The sequence below is a fragment of the Chelonoidis abingdonii genome, chromosome 3 (genome assembly GCF_003597395.2).
Source record: "Chelonoidis abingdonii isolate Lonesome George chromosome 3, CheloAbing_2.0, whole genome shotgun sequence".
Lineage (NCBI taxonomy): Eukaryota > Metazoa > Chordata > Testudines > Testudinidae > Chelonoidis > Chelonoidis abingdonii.
This window is the reverse complement of record NC_133771.1, coordinates 44,377,398-44,394,196: the sequence shown is the minus strand read 5'-3', so window position 1 is coordinate 44,394,196 and position 16,799 is coordinate 44,377,398. Positions and strand designations below refer to the sequence as shown.

The following is a 16,799-nucleotide window of genomic DNA, read 5'->3' as shown; positions in this document are numbered from 1 at the left end:
GTTCTAATAGGCTTTGTTTTATCTCAATAATTCATGTTCAATCATACACAAATTTTGTGTATGTCACGGCAGAAGCATAACAAGTGGCACCTTGTGCAGATATTCTTAGTTTACGAGGAGTTTATTTTTCCTAATGAAATTAATTTGAAAGATTATCCCAGTTATAACTTAGTAAGAGAAACTTTTTCTTACATCAATTTAAAAAATATCTTCTGAAAATAATCCCAGTAAATGTTTGAATACAAATGGCAGCTTTTTTCATAAATTCCATAGCCTAGCTAATCTGTTTACTCTTCCAAATATGTGGAACTATAGAGATTCCAGCTAAAAGAGACTAAACTTATGTTGGAACAATTGTTAGCCAAATCAGGACTTTTGGTAGCAAAAGCTGAGAGTGCTTCATAGTGAGTGAGTAATGCAACAATATTTTCTATGAATAATCAGTCTTTTTTTAAAATGCATTGGAACTGCTCCCACTTGGTTTTGTTTGCTTTCCACAAAAAACTGGAATAATTGAGTTTTAGTGATAGAAATGTTAATAGAAAGTGAACTTCAGAGTCATATGCACATATATATTTTTGGAATCTGAGTTTTAAAGTCACATGTGCACCACATATTTGTGCCAGAAGTATTTATATGTTCATCTGACCAGGGATCAAAAATAGTACCACATAAATGAGTTGACCAATCACAAGTAAAAAAAAAAAAAAAGAATTTTGAATATTTATGGTCAATCCATAGCATAGAAATGGCTTAGGTGCTTTTGAAAAACCCTTCCATTTCATGACAAAAAATTGTAATCTGCTCATAAATGTTCCACAAGCAGAAAGGGAAGCTAAATTAATCAAATTATTTGCTGTGCCACATTCATTCATTCACCTTGAAGAGTAAGATACTTTTAAAGAACTGCTTCTGTTTTACTCAGTTAAGGGGCATAGTTTCTTCTAATTCCATGCACCTAACTAATATTAAGATTGTACTTTGAGAAGAGATCATATTCATAAATGCCAGTAGATTGTTTGCTCTTCAAGATGGGGACTGCATCTTCCCCTATGTTTGGAATGCATGGGCTTTCCTTTTCCAACAAACAATAAGGGTAATTAGGATTATTTTTCAATTTCAATTTATTTTCAAAGCATAATTTTCTATTGAGCAAAATTATATATCTAGAATTTGCTTTTGTTTCTGAAACATCAATCAACCTGTTAAAAATTAAAATGCAAATTGATTTTAAATTTAGCTAGCTGCTAATAATCAAGAAATGTGACTGTAATATATTAAAGCCATGCATTTATTACCACTTAATGTTACCAGTACTGTATATTTTACTTTCATTGCATTTATCTGCAACGTCTCCGTTGGAAAGAGACTGGTATGTACATATGACAGATTTGATTTGCATCATCATAGGGAGACATAGTGCTCATTCACTGTCAAGTCTTGCCTGGTTTACAAACTTTTCAATCTCCACTAGAAAATCTGCCACTCCTGATGTCATCTTTCCACACAATGAACTTCTGGGTTTTTCCTTTTTTCTTGATCTCAAGGCATTACTTGACAAGGGCATTTTGTAGGTGGTTCTTGTAACTTTCAGTTAAATTTTGAAGGACACCCTACACTGATTATTGGGAAAAAAAGAGGTGGTTGAGTTTATCTAATCTGTCAAAACATTTCATTGGATTGATAATACCAATGAGAGATGATGGAGACTATAAAAGTGTCAAACTATGAAATCTAAATTACAGTTGCCATAGAGTGGGGCAGGCAGTAGAAGTACATGTTAACCTGATAGACGCTGAAGAAAGAAGTGAAAACCATGGACAAACACACTTTTACTTCTAGGCTCAAGCCAGCAAAGCACTTAAGCACATGCTTAATGGAAGCACATTTGTAATTTGTTTGATGTCAGATGTGATTACATAGCAGTGTATAGTTAGGAATGTTCCTGAGTACTTTGTTGCAGTGGGATATTTGTCCAGAGTTGTAATGATAACTTTTTCAAGACTTTCTTCTGCTACATATCCATTTAACCTGCTTATTTCATTATGTTGAATCAATACTTCCAGAAGCAGAACATGCATTATGACTACTGGAGTTACCCTGTTTCTAGTTTCCAGATCATGGGTGTGAGAGAGTAGTAATCTGACTGCAGAAAGACAGACAATACAAGCCCATTCAACAAGTAAATATAAGTACAACTCACATGTGGGCAAAAAATTGTGGTCCATTCCACTTAATGACAAAACTCTCGATGACCCAAGTGGGATGGACTTGACCACAAAAATACATATTAAAATCTACAGTAGCTAGACACAGTACAACATTATTTCTCTTTCATCAAAAGGGGTGCGGGAAGGAAACCAAGTGGCCACAGCTAGTGGAACTGAATAAATAACAAAGTTTATGCTGTCTGGTAGCTCTCTAATTGTCACTGCAATTAACTAATAAACGCTATTCCCAGCACTGTGAAAATTCCCATGGGAATGGCCATGCTTGAGTAGCAAAATAAGCCATGTTGGCTTCCCCTTAGTCAAAAACATAGAATATCCATTTTTACCAAATGGAAATGAACATCAATATTTTTAGGCTGAATCATAGAGGCTTCATGGGGCCAAAAAAAAAATACTTCGTGAAACATATTCTTGGCTCTCCTCAAATTTTCCTTTCAGTAAAAGCTTAATAGAGAAGTCTAGCAGCATAGCATGATCTGAGACAGGATGAAAAGCAAGTTCCAGAGTTATGTAGGCGCCACTGACAATGCTTTCCCTCCAGTCCAACAAAGACATGTCTGCTGGTTTTGAACGTCTCTGATGTACTTGACTTCTCACTTTAAAAAGAAGGAAGATGCGACCCTAAGCAAAGGTAATGACCTTTGTACAAAACATGCCTTGTAAGGTATCATTTGAAATCTAATAACTTGCTGGTCAATAACATCATGGTGAAATAAATGTAGCAACATATGTAAACCTATGAATTCTCCTTATAAAACGTCACTAGCATACGCTCAAGATCAGATGCCCTTGCGTAGGTAAAGTTGCTCAATGGATCTAGCCCAGACAAAAGAATTTAGTTCTTCAAGTGCTTGCTATGTCGATTCCATTCTAGGTGTGTGCGCACCCACATGCACAGTCATCAGAGATATTTGCCTTAGCAGTACCAGTGGGGTTGACTGTAGTACACTCTCGAGTGCCACGCTCATGAACTCATACATTAGGCACTGCCAACCCTACACCCTCTTAATTCCTTACTGACCGTGATGGTTAGTCAGAGCACTTTCTCGTGCATTGCAAGAGTATTAGTGGTTCTTACAGTCCATTATTCTGTCTCTTTTGTTATTTGATAGGTACTGAGACCTTTAAGTTAAGTGTTACAGTAGTTGTTTAGGAGTTAGAGTCCCAGCTCGGACTTCACCTCAGAGCAGGCCATGCCCTGTTCCCCAGGATTTAAGCCATACTCATCATGCAGCCTGCCAATGCCCATTAGCGACCCCCATAAGAGCTGTTTAAAGTGTTTAGGGGAGTCCCACAGAAAGGACAAGTGAAGGATCTGCAAAAAACTTTTGCCCTTGAAGTCAAAAGGAGCAGGATATTCACTTGAGGGCCCCCCTCATGGAGGCTGTGCTTTGTCCTACATTGGAGCCCTCTTGATCGGACACCACACCTGGCACCTCAGCGTTGGTGTGCAGCGTACCACCAGCACCGTAACCCTCCCAGCACCGTTTCCCCTCCCCGGTGCCTAAGAAGCAGTGAAAGTCGATGGGCCCGCTGGCACCGCAGAAAAAGGGGGCTTCAGGCAAAGGACTTGTGTCAGGCCACATGCCCACACTGAATCTGGTTTGGAGTACTGCTGAGATCAGATCCTGTAGTCTAACCAGGGTCCTGCCTCCGACTCCTAGGAGCAGCAAGGGGTCCTGGCCTCTAGTAGGGTCATCTGCCAGAAGCGGGTTCAGTGGCCAAAAAGCAAGCAGGCTGACAGGCACTGCAGACACGAAACTAGGTGACAGACCCGGCCAATGCCCTGGCATCCACAGACAAACCGGTTATGGGACTGCTCCCTAAAGCAATGGAGCGTCCCTGATCCCCAGATCATCATGGCCCCAGATCCTGGCACCACAGCCTTTGTCCCTGATTAGAAGACACAGGTCCCTGATGCCTGCAGGGCACAGGACACCGGAACCATGACACTGCTCCTCATACTCATGGTGCCATTGGGCCTCCCACCAGAGTTTGCCATGGCACAGATCACCATTGCCTAAGCGGTCTCCCAGGCATTGATTTCACCCCGTGAGGGATTATTCCTGGTCGCAGACTAGCAGCACCATTCTTCTGCTCCTCAGTACCACTCTTCAGGCAGGCACCGCCCTCGCCTTCTCCTTACTGGTCACCGACAAGGGTCAGTTGGCAGACTCAAGCATCTAAGGTTCTGCCCTGGACACCAGATGGGCAATGATCCTAGCCTGAGGGAGAGATCAACCTTTGCCTATAAAAGGAAAATCTCCAGTGGCTTGCAAGGCTGGCACGGCTTCTGCAGCGCCAGTGTGGAGTCAGGGGAAGTGGCACACTAAGTGACAGAACTGGAACCCATGGGGTGTACCTGTTATGCCAGTTCTGATCTCCCACCATTCCTCCCAGGCCACCTTAGACAAGCTGCCCCGGCACAGCTGGCTCCAGAGTCAGAGCATGGTGCCAAATCTGACATGGTGGTGACACAGCAGGCCCCAAAGTCCAAGGACCCATCACCAGATGAGCAAAGGGAAACTGCCCCTTCCCCTGCTGTGCAGTTATCTCCATCTCTGGACTAAGCAGTGGCAAGCTCCTCGCACATGAGCAGCCCCCTTGATGACTTCAAGGAGTATCAGGCCCTGCTCAAAAGGGTAGCTGCAGACTTGAACCTGGAGATCAAGAAGCTAGTGGAGTCCAACCTCTCTAACACTATACTTTCTTCAACCCTGGCCAGGTTTGTATTGCCCATCCATCTAAGGGTCCTTTAAAATTGACAAGTCTGTGTTACAGACTCCCTCTTCCATCTTATCTACCTCCAAGAAGGCAAAGAAGTACTATGTCCATGCAAATAGGTTTAAGTACCTCTACACTCACCCTCCAGATGGATTCCTGGTCATGTCTGCCATCAAGGAAAGGTACAGGTAGGGAGAGGTGAGTGGCAGACTGAGAAATAAAGACACCAACAGGCTGAATTTGTTTGATAGGAAAATGTATTCAACATCCAGCCTGCAATTTTGGGTATCTAATCATCAGGCCCTGCTAGGCACGTACAACTTCAACCGGTGGCCCTCCATTAGCAAGTTTAAGGAGGACCTACCACCGGATCAAACCCAGGAGTTTGCCCTCGTCCACCAAGGCAGTGAAGTGGCGGCAAGAGGCATCTTCCAGATGGCCTGAGACGCTACGGACTCTGCAACCAGGGGTAGTCACCTCCGCAGTGGTCATGAGGCACAGCTCCTGATTACAGTCCCCTGGGCTGTCACAGGAGATGCAGACTATATTTCAGGACCTTCTGTCTGAGGAAGTAGAGCTCTTTCAGAGCTGAATAAGACCACGGAGTTACGCATTTAAGACTTCTATGCTACCCTCCATTCTCTGGGCCTTCACACCCCTCAACAGGCTAGAAAACCTTTCCATTCCTGCCGCCTCCACCTCCATCAAGGTCCTGGGGTATCCCCCAATCCAGCTCCTACAGGAAGAATGACACAAAGGATTTAAACAGTGGCACCCTTCATCCCTCCATTCCTCCGCCTAGCCTGGGTCTTCCAGAGGCCCAGGAAGCCAGAAGCAGGTATTTTGAGGATGCGCCCAAGGATGGTGCCCCAGTCACTTCCCAGGATCCATCCTGCTGCTCATTCCTCAACTACCTGCACCCCTTCCCATCGGCCTGATCCAAGCTGACCTTGGACCGTTGGATGCTCAAGATAATATCTTTGGGCTTTACCCTGCACAAGGCATAGAGTTCATTGGAGTGGTCCTCAACTCTACTCAGCCCAGAGCCTTCCCCCCAAAGGTCAGTTCCAAGCCATGTAGGATCTGATCTTGTGCATGCAAGACTATCTTTTCACCACTGCTCACATGTGCTTACGGTTGTTGGGCCACATGGTGGCCTACACTTACATAGTCTGGCACCTGTGGCTTTGCCTTCAGGCCCCTACATGCGTGGCTGGCATCATCTACATTCCCAATAGGAACAGCACGGACCATGCGGTCAGGGTCTCAGACCACATACAGTTGTCACTTACTTGATTTGGAATCCTGCATCAGTGTTGGAGGAGGTTCCCTTCGTGGCTCCATCCCTGTCTATGATCCTCGTCTCCGATGCTTCTGACCTGGGGTGAGGGAGATCACCTGGATGATCTCAGTACACAAGGTCATTGGTCACGTCACGATCACTCCCTACATATCAACATCTGGGAGCTCAGAGTTGTCAAGCCTTTTACCTCACATAAAAAGTAAGGAGGTCCAGGTCTTGCACATCTACTAATGTGATATATGCCATCAGGTGCCAGCAGTGCCTTTCTGCCATGTACATGGGCCAAACCGGACAGTCGTTATGTAAAAGAATAAATGGACACATCTGACATCAGAAATGGTAACATACAAAAGCCAGTAGGAGAACATTTCAATCTCCCTGGACATTCAATAACAGCTTTTAAAATAGCCATCCTTAATAATAAAAACTTCAAAGGGAAACTGTAGAACTACAATTCATTTGCAAACTTAACACCATTAATTTGGGCTTGAATACGGACTGTAGGAAACTACAGAGCAATTTTCCCTCTCTTGGTATTGACTCCTCCTCATCAATTATTGGGAGTGGACCACATCCACCCTGACTGAATTGGCCTTGTCAACACTGGTTCTCGACTTGTCAGGTAACTCCCTTCTCTTCATGTACAGGCATAAATATACTGGGATCTGTAATTTTCACTCCATGCATCCAAAGAAATGGGTTTTTTTTACCCACGAAATCTTATGCTCAAATAAATCTGTTAGTCTTTAAGGTGCTATCAGACTCCTTGTTTGTTTGTTTGTTTTTTGTATTTTAGCGGGCAAAACTCCAGTGGGAGAAGTAGTAGCAGGATAATTCCTTTTTGACAAACTCCATGTTGCCTACCTCACAGAAGGAAAAATACTTTTGTTTGGAGGCATGCTTCAGAAGAATCCATTTCAAAGGGTCTTTGGACTATAAAAGAGAAGGTCAAAGAGAACCTCCAAGTTACCTTTTTGAAACGTAGTCTTCTGAAGGATACCTCCAGACAGAAGTCTTTCACCTAATACGGCAAAGGAACCACCTCTTTGATTTTTGGGGGGAGAGATGTTGATATCTTGATGGAAATGTGGTGAGGATTTTATCTTGCACCAAGTCTACCTTGTTAAATTAGTTGCTAGAAAGCATTTTATCTTGTAACCATTTCTGACTTGTACTGAAAATGTATCTCTTTGGAATGAAATAAAGGTAGCTTTATTTTTACTCTAAACCAATCAAGTTCTGTGTATGAACTGAACTATTTGGTAAATCCAGTTAAGATAGCAAGTTATTGAGTATTGATTATTTTTAAAGGGTCAAGTGAAGAATGATCTACAGATGTGTTTTAAATAAATTCAACTTATTTTCTGACTTTGGAAATTTCATCACAATTTGAAAAACATGACATTATCTGAAACAAAACATCATATAAAATGGACTGTACTTTTGCATTCCAAAGATTACGTTTGTTCATTAAAACTGAATTCACTAATTGACTCTGACAGCAGTCAGTTACATCATCTAAATGTTTTTGGTATATTGAACAGGGAGCAAGATATGTACTTAAATAGAATATGCAATTTTTCAGCATCTGAATAGGCAAAAAATATAAACCCTTGCAGAAGAGCCCATTCTTTTCTGGGTTGAACATTGTTAGCACTAGAATGAATGAGTCCTGGAGGATAAAAAATGTGTGCCTGATTATTTTATTCTATGTGAAACGTATTGTTCTCCGTCCAGTTCCTAGAAGATAGATGTCAACATCCCACACATTATCATCAGTTATCAATCCTTTTGACAGTGCTAGAAGTACTCTCCAACGTTGTGTGGATAAACAGAAAAATCCTAGTTTGCAGTACAGTAATCTAAAACATCATAAATATTAAACTTACTAGCAACTGTAAATTTAATGGGGAAAGCCATTAGAAATGCAAATGATCAGCGAGAAAAAAAACAGGAAAAAAGAGAAATTGAGCTCTTTTCAAAACATGTGCATGCTCACCAAACTTTCTAAGACACAACTGTTCCAGTAGCCTCTAGCAATGGAAACTTTCAAGTGAGATTACTGAAGTGAGATGATCAGAATAGAAAAATTAAACATATTCCAGCATTAATTTTTTTCATTTATTTTATTGTGCCTAGGAGCCATAGTCATGGACCAGGCACTGTACAAACTCAGAACAAAAAAGGTGGCCCCTGCTTCAAATAGTTTCTAATATAAATAAAATATGAGATAAGAGATGGTTACAGTGTGGAGTACAACAAAACAGTTAGACAATATTGGTCAACACAATAAGTGGTAGTCTCAGCACACCAATGGCCTGTCAAGTATTTTTGTAGCCATCACAGGAGATATGGAAAAAGGGGTTTTGAAGGATGATGAGGTAGCTTTGCAAATGTTAGCAGGGAGTTTCTCCAAACTGTGAGGGGCATCAAGGGATAAAGGATGAATGTGTCTGTTTTGAAAAAATTAACAATTGGTGATGGAGGCTGGCATCATGGATTAAGGGGAGGGGGGTGTCAACATTTTGACTGAGAGATGCTAGCTTGTATGGGATTAGGCCCTGAAAGGCTTTGAAAGTGAAAACTAGCATCTAATGTTGGATGTGATAGAGAAGGGGGAACTGTTGGAGGAATGTTAAGAGACATGACATAAACAGGTTAAGAGAGTAATCTTTGCAGCAATATTCTGAATGGATGCGAGTGAGGCAGGAATCATTTATCAAGGCTAAAAGAAAAGCATATTGCGGTAACAAGATGTGAGATGCATTTTTTAGCCATGTGTTTTTAGCCACGTATGTCTTTTGAAAGTTTTCAGTAGAACTGAGGTCAAAAATCTTGATACTGAACAAATAATTATTGGAAAATGGAGGGAAGTGTTTGAAAAGTGCAAATTCTGGGTAAATACTACAATGTTAACATGCAAAAGATTTGTTGTACATCTGAATATTAAAAATGTATAGAGAACCTTCAAGACATCTAAACTACTGAAGGTAATCAATGACTTGATTTAATTTGAGCATTTTTTGTTTTCTTTCTCCTCCCCATCCCCCCAAACCCGACAACCTGGAAAAGTAAGATCAGACAAGCTTGTCTTGTGCAAGAAACAGGAGTTATTTTGTAATGAGAATATATCATGCTTCTATAGACTGTAACAAGATGTTTAATATTCCCTAGTGGAAAACACAAACTAAGAGCTTGGACCATGTTTAATAAATCTTGTACTGCAAGATGTAGTAGATCCCAGATGTATGATCCCTGCTATATTTAAAGGAGCAGTATACCTCTGGATGAACACTAGTTTGGATCCACCCTCACAAAGAAGTACCTGTAAATATCAGGAGAAAGGGCTGTAGTGAAGAGGAAAATTCTAGAAGACTTCTCTTGTGGAGAACATTCATTGGGGGTTTAGGAAAGTTCCATTTCAATTGACTAAGCCGTGCTTCTTTCACTTGAACAATCAAATCCCATAGTATCTGAATGAATCAAATACCATATGTATGGAGACACTGTGAACCCACTGACTTGTGGTTTTTGTCTTTGAATCTGGCCCATTTGAAAGTGAAACAGGCAATTTTTCACTAAAAATGTGATGGTGTTTTCAAGAGAAAAATCAGATATTTAAAATTATAAATTTGTGCATGAACATCAGGGTTTGCATTGAACCATGTTTGGCCACTGTATAAATCCCTGATACATCCACACCTTGAGTACTGTGTGAAGTTCTGGTCATCTCTCTCTCTCTCTCTCTCTTTCTCTCTCTGAAATGGAAAAGGTACAGAGGAACAATAAAAATGAGTGAGCATATGGAACAGCAAGTACATGAGGAGAGATTAAAAAGACTTGAACTGTTCATCTTGGAAGAGAGACAGCTGAGGGACGGGAAGATATGAATCATGAATGGTGTGAAGTACTAGTTACCCTTTCACATAACACAAGAAGTGGGGTCACTCAATGAAATTAATAGGCAGCAGATTTAAAACTAACAAAAGGAAATACTACTTCACATGACGCAGTCAACCTGCGGAACTCATTGCCAGGTGATGTTGTGAAGCTCAAAAGAATAACTGGGTTCAGGAAAGAATTAGATACATTCATGGAGAATAAGTCAATCAGTGAGTATTAGCCAAGATAGTCAGGAATGCAACCCCATGCTCTGGGAGTTCCGAAGCCTCTGACTATCAGATGCTGGGACTGGAGGATGCAGGATGGATCCCTGGAGGATGGGGAATTTCCCTGTTCTGTTCATTCCCTTTGAAGCATCTGGCATTGGCACTGTTAGAAGACAGGATATTGGGCTAGATGGACATTAGTCTGACCCAGTACAGATGGTCTAAAGAGGAAAAGCATGCCACTTTGTGGAGATATGATACAGAGAAACCATTTTGAACAATAAAATTACTTGGAGTAAAATTGCCAGCTCCTTTTTTAATTTTTATTATTTGCTTATTTCAACACACTGCTACAAATGAGTTCTCCAGTGGAAAGTACAAAAGATTCTCCATAATTATGGACCTCTGAAAACAAGCTTGTTTAGGTTTTGTCCCTTCTCATTTAAAATCAATGTGTTGTGTTTTGTTTTTTATTCCTAAACAAATAAGAGGCATGTAGTGTCATTCAAAAATATAGTACACGTAAACCACCAATAACACAGGCAGAGTTGCTCCTGTTGTTGTAAGAGTGCTTATGATTAAGGTTTAAAGTGACTGAAAATACTATCTTGAGGTTCCCTAGTTCTTAATCTTGAAAAATAGCTCTATCAAATTTGCAGCTGTGACAAATGAAAACATTTTTGATCAGTTGTATGTGGCTTTTTTTCTGGCTGCTTAACTTTATATCTGAAAATAAAGCTTTCGAGTTTGCTATCAGCATTAACACTGTGGAATCAGAATGTGTTTGCCTGAGAATGTGTGGGACACAATAGAATCCAGCTTACTCTAACATTAGCTATAATGACACTTCTATACTTCCCAGAAGCTGGGAATTGGCGACTAGGAATAGATCACTTGATTACCTGTTCTGTTCACTCCTTCTGTGGCACCTGGCATTGGCCACTGTCCGAAGACAGGATACTAGGCTAGATGGACATTTGGTTTGATCCAGTAGGGCCATGCTTATGTTCTTATGACAGTAGTAAATACTTGACTTTGTCAGAAACCTGAGGAAATATAAGAAGATTAGAGATTGTTAGAAGCATATATTCAACAGGAAGTGGTTAATTTATCAAGGGCAGTTTTCTGACCATAACCATGCTTTTAAAATTGACTCCTTGTAACAAACTTTTTGTGTATATTTAGAGATGAACTCTTCTGAAAGAATAAATGTAGCTAGCAAAATTGAACTCTAAGAATAAATAGTATTTTTGTTTATGAACTAGTTTGTCTTATTCTTAATCACAATGCTGATATGGAATAATTCATATTCACACAAGTAGTACTATTGAATAAGACTTATTTGCATGAATTAACTACTGGAGGATCAGGCCCTTAGCCTGGAAATGTTTCCTTGATCGTCACCTTGGACAGACAAAATGTTCATTGAATACGTTGATATGGAAATACTGTGAGTCAGAAGCTCCAGAATTGGGTTTTTATTCATAACAATTTGATTTATATCACAATATACCAGGAAGGGGAACTTCCTTTAAGTTGGCTATTATGTTTCACAGCTGAAATCTTTTTTAAGCAATATCTGGAAATACATCTCTCATATATCATAATCTTTCATCAGCTGATTTTGAAGAGGATTTTTGGGACAGACAATATACTGTATCGCAGAGAAAGGAGATAAATACAGTTTTTAACTCTGATAGGCTGGTGGGTGTTGCTATTTTCTATATCTTTAAAATCATTGCCTCTCTGAGACAAGAATGGAGGTGATTCAGACATTTAAATGTACCATAATTATTCCAATTTTATCAATTTTAGGAGGAAGCTATACTTGGGGCAAGAAATTCTGCACTTACAAGAGCTTTTTACTTAGCTGTATTTTTGTAGCACTGCAATGCCTTTTTTTATATGAATTGATTTCCGTGAATATTTCTCATCTTGTATAAAGCTTTAGCTTTCAGATAAATTAATTGCCCATGATTCTGCTGGAACAGGCAGTCAGGATTTATAGCTCTTATCTTCTGATTGTACATAACCTGTTTGTCACTATGCATCTCTATGCCACCTTATTCCATTCAAAAGCCTATCACTGCTTGAGAAATTTACATCTAATCTCCCATCACCTCTCAATCGTAATGCTGTCTTCTGTCATCTGTAATCCACTCAGGCCTGTCTAATTCATTCTGTGCTGCTAAAACATTTCAACTAAGTACACTGTCTATATTCAGAAAGAGAGTACTACCTTATCCTTAAAGGGTTTTCAGAAATTCTGAAGATGACACATTTTTTTTCTTCTTCTATTCTTCATGGAAGGAAGTGAGGAAGAAAGGGAAGGTGTGTGTGTGATAGCACGAGAGAGACTGACTGTATTTATGTTCATTTTTGTGAAGGCCATAAACTGTGAAGGTATTTTGTATACCTTTTTCTCTATATTTGTAATCAATGTAATATTTAAGCATTTTACATAAATAACTAAGTTACCACTTTCTAGATAGAAGATAAAAACAGTCTCACACTTTACAAGTAAAATCAGAATCTTAGTTTTGTGAGGACCATAACTTTATACAAATTTGTCGTGTGTCTGTGTGTGTGTGTAATATGGACTCTGTTCTACCTGATGAGGTGGGAAGGGCACAATGGAGACTTCAAGCAGCTATTGCACTTTCACATATTTCTGAGTTAGCCAGGAGTAAATCAATAGACTATCCCACTGAACACGTGTTTCTAGTGAGGTCCCACAGAGACTGATTCTTGGTCCTTTATCATTTAACATTTTTATTAATGCACTGGATGGAAAACTTCAACACTGAGTTTGCAGATGACACAAATTGGGGGGAGCACTGAATAATGAGGATATGTCACTGATTCAGAGTGATTTGAATGTGGATTTCCTTGTATGTTGGCCTTACGCAAATAATATGCATTTTAATATGGCTAAATGTATATATCTAGAACAAAGACTGTAAGCCCAACTTAAAAAATGGGGGACTCTAGCTGAGAAGAAGTACTCTGAAAACGATTTGGGGCTCACAGTGGATAATGCAACACTCTGGCATTATCCTGTATGAGCAGGGATTCTCTAGTACTACTCAGGATGTTATTTTATTTCTGTATTTAGCACTGGGGCAACTGTTGCTGGAATATTGTATCCATTTCTGGTTCCCACAATTGAAGAAGGATTTTGATAAATTAGAGAGGTTTCAGAGAAAAGCCACGAGAATGATTAAAAGATTGAAAATTATGCCTGGAGCAAAATCTATTTATCTAACCAAAAGGGTTAAGGAGCTATTTGATTAGTCTAGAACAGAAGCTCCCAAACTCGGTGCATGGCTTTTTCAGGATAAGCCCCTGGCGGGCCATGAGACACTTTGTTTATCTGAGCGTCGGCAGGTATGACTGCTTGTAGCTCCCAGTGGCCGCAGTTCACCGTTCACAGCCAATGGAAGCTGCGGGAAGTAGCACGGGTTGGGCCTCCGCTTCCTGAAACCCCCATTGGCTTGGAACGGCAAACTGCGGCCAGTGGAGGTGATCAGTCAAACCTGCACATGCTGTAGGTGGACAAACTGTCCTGGCCCGCCAACAGATTTCCCTGACAGGCTGCGTTCCAAAGGTTGCCGATCCCTGGGCTAGATTATCGCAATGGGCTCTTCTGGCCTTGGAATCTATGAAACAAATGTATATTAAGATGCACTTTGTCTTTATATTACCTTCCTGAAAAATATACTGTGCATATAGATAATGTTCCTCCCATAGAACTTGAAGTGTGGATGGGTGAAGAATCGTTTACTTAGTCTTAAGACTAACTATTCTTTTTGTTTCTTCTTTTTTTTAAGTGAGTCAAGGTGGGGATGCAGTCACATCTGACATGTGTCCTGATCCTGGAATTCCTGAGAATGGGAAGAGAGCAGGCTCTGACTTCAGGTAGGAATTGTGTGTGTGTTGGAGTGGAAGTGGCTTTTAGGTGTAAGGTAAACTACAGATGAATGCAGTTTGTATAAAAGCTACAAAAGAGGCCATTTCTGAAAGCTGCTAGAAGAGACTCCAATTCTTGCAGAATTCGAGTTCTGTTTCCAGGTTTCTGGGAAATACAGTTCATTATGCTGGAGATTTTGTAGAATACTGAGTGTCCTCACTGTAAATGGAAAGGAACAGTGTCAGCACCCACAACTTGGTTTTTGCTAGAAGTTAGAATCAAGTAGTGTCCTCCAAGTTTTAAATACTCCTTAGCAACACAAAAGATTGATTATCATTCAGTGGATTGTCAAGAAATATTGTACTTCCCACTTCTGCTTCACAATAATAATAATAATAATAATAATAATAATAAAATAAAATAAAATAAAGTTACTACTTCAGAAAAAGCAGAAGGAACTCTCACAAACACTAAAAAATGCTTTTAACTCTGATATATTAGTGACACTGATAGACTGATAAAGCAAACAAAGTCCCTATGATAGGGCATCCCCTCCTGGAGCACCTGCTGTGGCCAGGCCTCTATCAGCTTCAGGTACCATTAATGCCCAAAGCCCTACAGGCAGCTCAGGAGATCCTGGTGCTTCTGGTGCCACTCACGCTGGCTCCGGCAGTACCCTGGTCTTATCTTGGGACCTCTGCATAGATCTCCACCTCAGTGGCATCATTCCCTATCTTGTGGGACGTCCCACCACCACTCATCCGCCCAAAGCCGTCACGCCTCAGAGCTAGAGAGGCAGGTTCAGCAGAGCCCGGCTCGGTCCCCATAACTTGGGCACTAACAGCAGGATTCAAGGCGTATCTTGCCAGTAGTCTGGCACAGACCCGTGGGGCAGACACCCCCCAGCAGGATCACAGAGACCAACCCCTCACGTTGCCAAGAGCTCAATCCAGATCCTGGGACCAACTGGGGGACTGAAGCCACCAGTCACATGACCGCCATCATTGGCCTCCAAGATGAGGACTGTCACGTTCAGGAAGTTTCTCCCAGAAACCAGCTCGTGATAGTTCCCGGTCCCACTCGATGTCCTGTTACCAGTCAGGTAGCATAAGGCATAGATCACAGAGTTTCCGACACTGATCTGCTGAACACAGTCTGTCCCTGAGGCCACAACCAAGACATTAGTCTTGCTCATCTCATCTACCTCTAGGAGCAGTGACCAGCATGGGTCAGATAAGAGCCGTCACTCTGACCAGTCCTGGTCACCTGGTAGTGACTGTTCCGGCCATAGCTCCATCACAGAGCAGGGCTCCCTAACTGTGGAGCAGCCTCTGTTGCCTGTGGTGCCGCCTACATTATCAGCACCAAAATCTATCTCATGGCTCCAAGCACAGTGGCTGGCACCATGATACTCATGGAAACCCTGGGGGTTCACCCAGCCTTCTCAGGCTGCCCACTCAGTGTCGGGAGCCTCAGACAGGACTAAAGAACAGGAGTACTTGTGGCACCAACATGACCAACAAAAGAAGTAACAGAATGCCACTAGCCATCAATTTCAGCCCCCAACTAAAACTGCTCCAGCACATCATCAAGTCCTACAACCTATCCTGAAGGACGATCCATCACTCTCACAGATCTTGGGAGACAGGCCAGTCCTTGCTTACAGACAGCCTCCAAACCTGAAGCAAATACTCACCAGCAAGCACCTACCACACAACAAAAACACTAACCCAAGAACTTAACCTTGCAACAAAGCTTGTTGCCAGCTCTGTCCACATATCTATGCAGGGGATACCATCATAGGACTGAATCACATCAGCCATGCCATCAGGGGCTGGTTCACCTGCACATTTACCAATGTGATGTATGCCATCATGTGCCAGCAATGCCCCTCTGCCATGTACATTGGCCAAACTGGACAGTTTCTACATAAAAAAATAAATTGACACAAATCAGACGTCAAGAATTATAACATTCAAAAACCAGTTGGTTCAGCATGCTCTTGAACCTAACAGTGGGTCCTCTCTGGCCTCTGCCCAACCAACCGGGCCTGTTGTCATAGGACCACAGTTGGCTCTTACATCCCAACCTCGCGTCCCTCCAGCTCTCAGCATGGGTGCTGCATGGCTGAACCTGGAGGAGCAGACCTGTTCAGAGGAGGTCCAACAGGTCCTTCTGGAAACTAGACTGACTTTCCTGGTGAAGTGGATGAGGTTCTCGCACTGGGCATCTGAATGTGGCATCTCTTCCATTCAGTCTGTCTTAGACCACCTGCTTCATTTGACGAACCAGGGCCTGGCATACACTTTCATTAGAGTGCATCTCGTGGCCATCTCTGCTTTTCACCCACCGATCTGAGGCCAGACTGTGTTTTCCCATGACATGTTGGTCAGATTCCTGAGAGGGTTCGAAAGACTCTTCCCACAGGTACAGATCCCTGTCCCACAGTGGGATTTTAACTTGGTCCTCTCTAGGCTCACGGGCACGGCCTTTGAGCTGTTGGGCTCCTGTTCCCTTTCCCA

The 16,799-nt window shown here is 41.6% G+C and overlaps 1 protein-coding gene across 1 annotated transcript in view; it reads left to right on the top strand.

Moving 5' to 3' along the window:
- The window catches only part of CSMD1 (CUB and Sushi multiple domains 1), a 2,093,217-nt gene that overhangs the window by 1,335,301 nt on the left and 741,117 nt on the right, over positions 1–16,799 (top strand). The window contains exon 8 of the mRNA XM_075063712.1: positions 14,198–14,285. Within this exon, the coding sequence (XP_074919813.1) occupies positions 14,198–14,285 (88 nt within the window). The remainder of the gene's footprint in view (positions 1–14,197; positions 14,286–16,799) is intronic.